Below are 2,514 nucleotides of genomic sequence, written 5' to 3'. Positions count from 1 at the left end.
AAGAAACCTAGAACTACAAGGAGCCAGACCCCCTCACACTCGAAGCCGGCCACCATGGCCGCCGGCGACGGGAGGGAGAGAGGCCGGCGGGGGGATCAAGAGAGGAGAGGCTCAAGGAAGAAGGAAGAGACCACATGGGTCTAATTCTCCAGAGGGGTAAGTCTGTCCTTTTTATCCTCTTCTTGATTCTCCATAAGGTCCTTCTTGATACCTCCATCTCCCTTGCTATATGCATCATCCCGTTTCTAGCACCATCGTCATATTTTCCTTCTCAAGCTTGCCTACATGATCCATCACTTCCTTGAATGTTTGTAAAAAATTCACCATCTTTTTTTATCAAGACATGCAGTAAATGTAACTCATTCCCATGGTTCAATCTGCGGTTTGATGGATTAGTATAATTTCTAAGCATTTAAGAGTTAGAAAGCTGTCAATAGTTTGAAACCTAATGTGATTTCTTTGGTGTACTGAAATTTTCTTAATAATTCATATTTAAGGTGCAACTTTTCCTGTCATGCATAAAGTCTCACAGAGGGGTGATCTATTTATACCATAAAATTGAGCGTACTCACGCTTTTTTTTTTTACTTTGGAATTGAACTTTTAGATGCATGTAGGCATGGTGCAAGACCATTTAGTTCATTTGATGCTTCTTGTGGGTCAAATATTATATACTTATTCCAATATATATTTCGCATCCTCATGAATGCCTTCCATTTCTTGTTAAGGGTGCTTAGTCCATGTAACGAGCATACAAGGCGAGGTGCAACAAGGAACGAGATTTTGGATGTAAGTATTGAAGTAGTAACTGTTTCGTAAAACATCGTGATTTCATGGAGATTTATTTAATTGGTTTAAAGAGCTATATTTGATAGTTTATTTTTCTTCATTTGTGGTTTAAAAGGATGACAAAACAGGTCAAGGAGCGGATTAATATGTATGGAAACAAGTGTAACATGGCTTTAACCTTGGATTATGAATTATGCAACTATGTTATGCTTATGGAAAAACATATTCTAGATACTGAGTCAATTGTTCCTCTTGGACTTTTATGCAGCAAGGAAGCTATTGTGACATGTTTCATCTGATACATGTATGCTTTTAAGTGAATTAGTTATGTACCATATATTACCTTTTTCAATCTGAATGAACATGCCTAAATAGTGTGCTAAGCTATAAAAGTTTATACAATTATAGTCCACCCACTGCAATTTGAACAGGGTTTTCTTAGTCAAAATAGTTACCGTCTTTTTTTTTCACTTTACTGGTACTACGCTACAATACTCCAGTATTTCACCAGTCGGCCGAAACACACGGCGTAAGATTGGGAGAAGCAAAGATAAACTATACTGTACAATAGAACAGAGCAAAGGCGCGGCGGTTTCGACTAGTGCGACGACGACGTCTGCGCGGCGGCGCGGCGCATCCTGTACCCCCACGTCCCTCGCGCCTCCGCCTGCCTCCACTGCAACCCGGCCAGCTGCTCCTCAAAGTCCGCGAACCCCGCTCGCCGCGCCGCCTGGGAGGACCCTGCGCCACCGCCGATGCGCAGCTCTATGTCGTAGCCTCGCCTGCGCTCGGGGTCGGAGAGCACCTCGTAGGCCTCGCGCGCCATCATGAACCGGTCGGCGCCGCCCGGGCAAGTGTCCGGGTGCCACCGCAGCGCCGCGCGCCTGTAGGCCGCCTTGATCTCCTCCGGCCCCGCCGACGTCCCCACCGACAGCACCTCGTACATCGTAGTCTTCGCTGCCCACGCCGCTCGCTCCGACGCCGCCGACACGGCCGACACCCGCACCCGCGCCCGGCGCTGGCACTTCACCACTCCAGAGAACCCCGCGGGCCGCGCGCACACCGAGCTCATCTCTGCGATTAATGGATGCTACGGCCACCAGCAAACCGAAGAGTGATGGATATGGCTGGAAGACACTGCGTGTAAGCTATGGCTTGCTTCTTGCGCTTGAAGCTGGAAGTTGTAAGCTAACGGTGGATTCTATCTTTGCGCCCGGTGGTGGTTATATAATGCCGAGTGATGCGTGGCGGCGTGGGCATCTGGAAGAGATGGACGACGAAGTCATGTCCGCGACGAGAAAGGCGTCCCAGCCTGGCCTAGTCGCCCACGGAAGCGACATCTCTCTCTTCGCTTGCCCTCTATTTACCACCACTAATTATCCTCTTACTTAATTATCGTTAAGTTGCTGTCAGATGGGCTGATCTCGGCTTTGGTTCGTCTGGAGATGTCAACTTATTTAGACTACTACTTTTAGCTGAGTTATAGATTAGTGGAAGGACATTGCTGAGCGTCTCTCGGCCATTTGATTTGCCATCCCGGTCCACACTGACACGTGTCTATTTTATCTTCAAATCCCACATTGTTTCTATGTAGCAAAAACATCCTATTTTTATCAACTCCCTCCTGTCCATATTTGTGGATTCAACCTTATCTGTGTAGGCATGCATCTAACTCTTAACTAGATACATATGAATCCAGATAAAATCGAGTCCATTAATATGGACT

At 46.7% G+C, this 2,514-nt stretch overlaps 1 protein-coding gene across 1 annotated transcript; it reads right to left on the bottom strand.

Moving 5' to 3' along the window:
• Nucleotides 1-1,205: 1,205 nt before the first annotated feature.
• LOC127295490 (uncharacterized) lies at nucleotides 1,206-2,066 on the bottom strand. The gene has a single exon (XM_051325448.2). The coding sequence runs from the start codon at nucleotides 1,858-1,860 to the stop codon at nucleotides 1,387-1,389; it is 474 nt and encodes a 157-aa protein (XP_051181408.1). The 5' UTR covers nucleotides 1,861-2,066; the 3' UTR covers nucleotides 1,206-1,386.
• Between the last annotated feature and the right edge of the window lie 448 nt (nucleotides 2,067-2,514).

Source organism: Lolium perenne, chromosome 4 (assembly GCF_019359855.2).
Source record: "Lolium perenne isolate Kyuss_39 chromosome 4, Kyuss_2.0, whole genome shotgun sequence".
In the NCBI taxonomy this organism is placed as follows: Eukaryota; Viridiplantae; Streptophyta; class Magnoliopsida; order Poales; family Poaceae; genus Lolium; species Lolium perenne.
The sequence above is the reverse complement of the archived record's forward strand: the minus strand, read 5'-3'. Positions and strand labels throughout refer to the sequence as shown.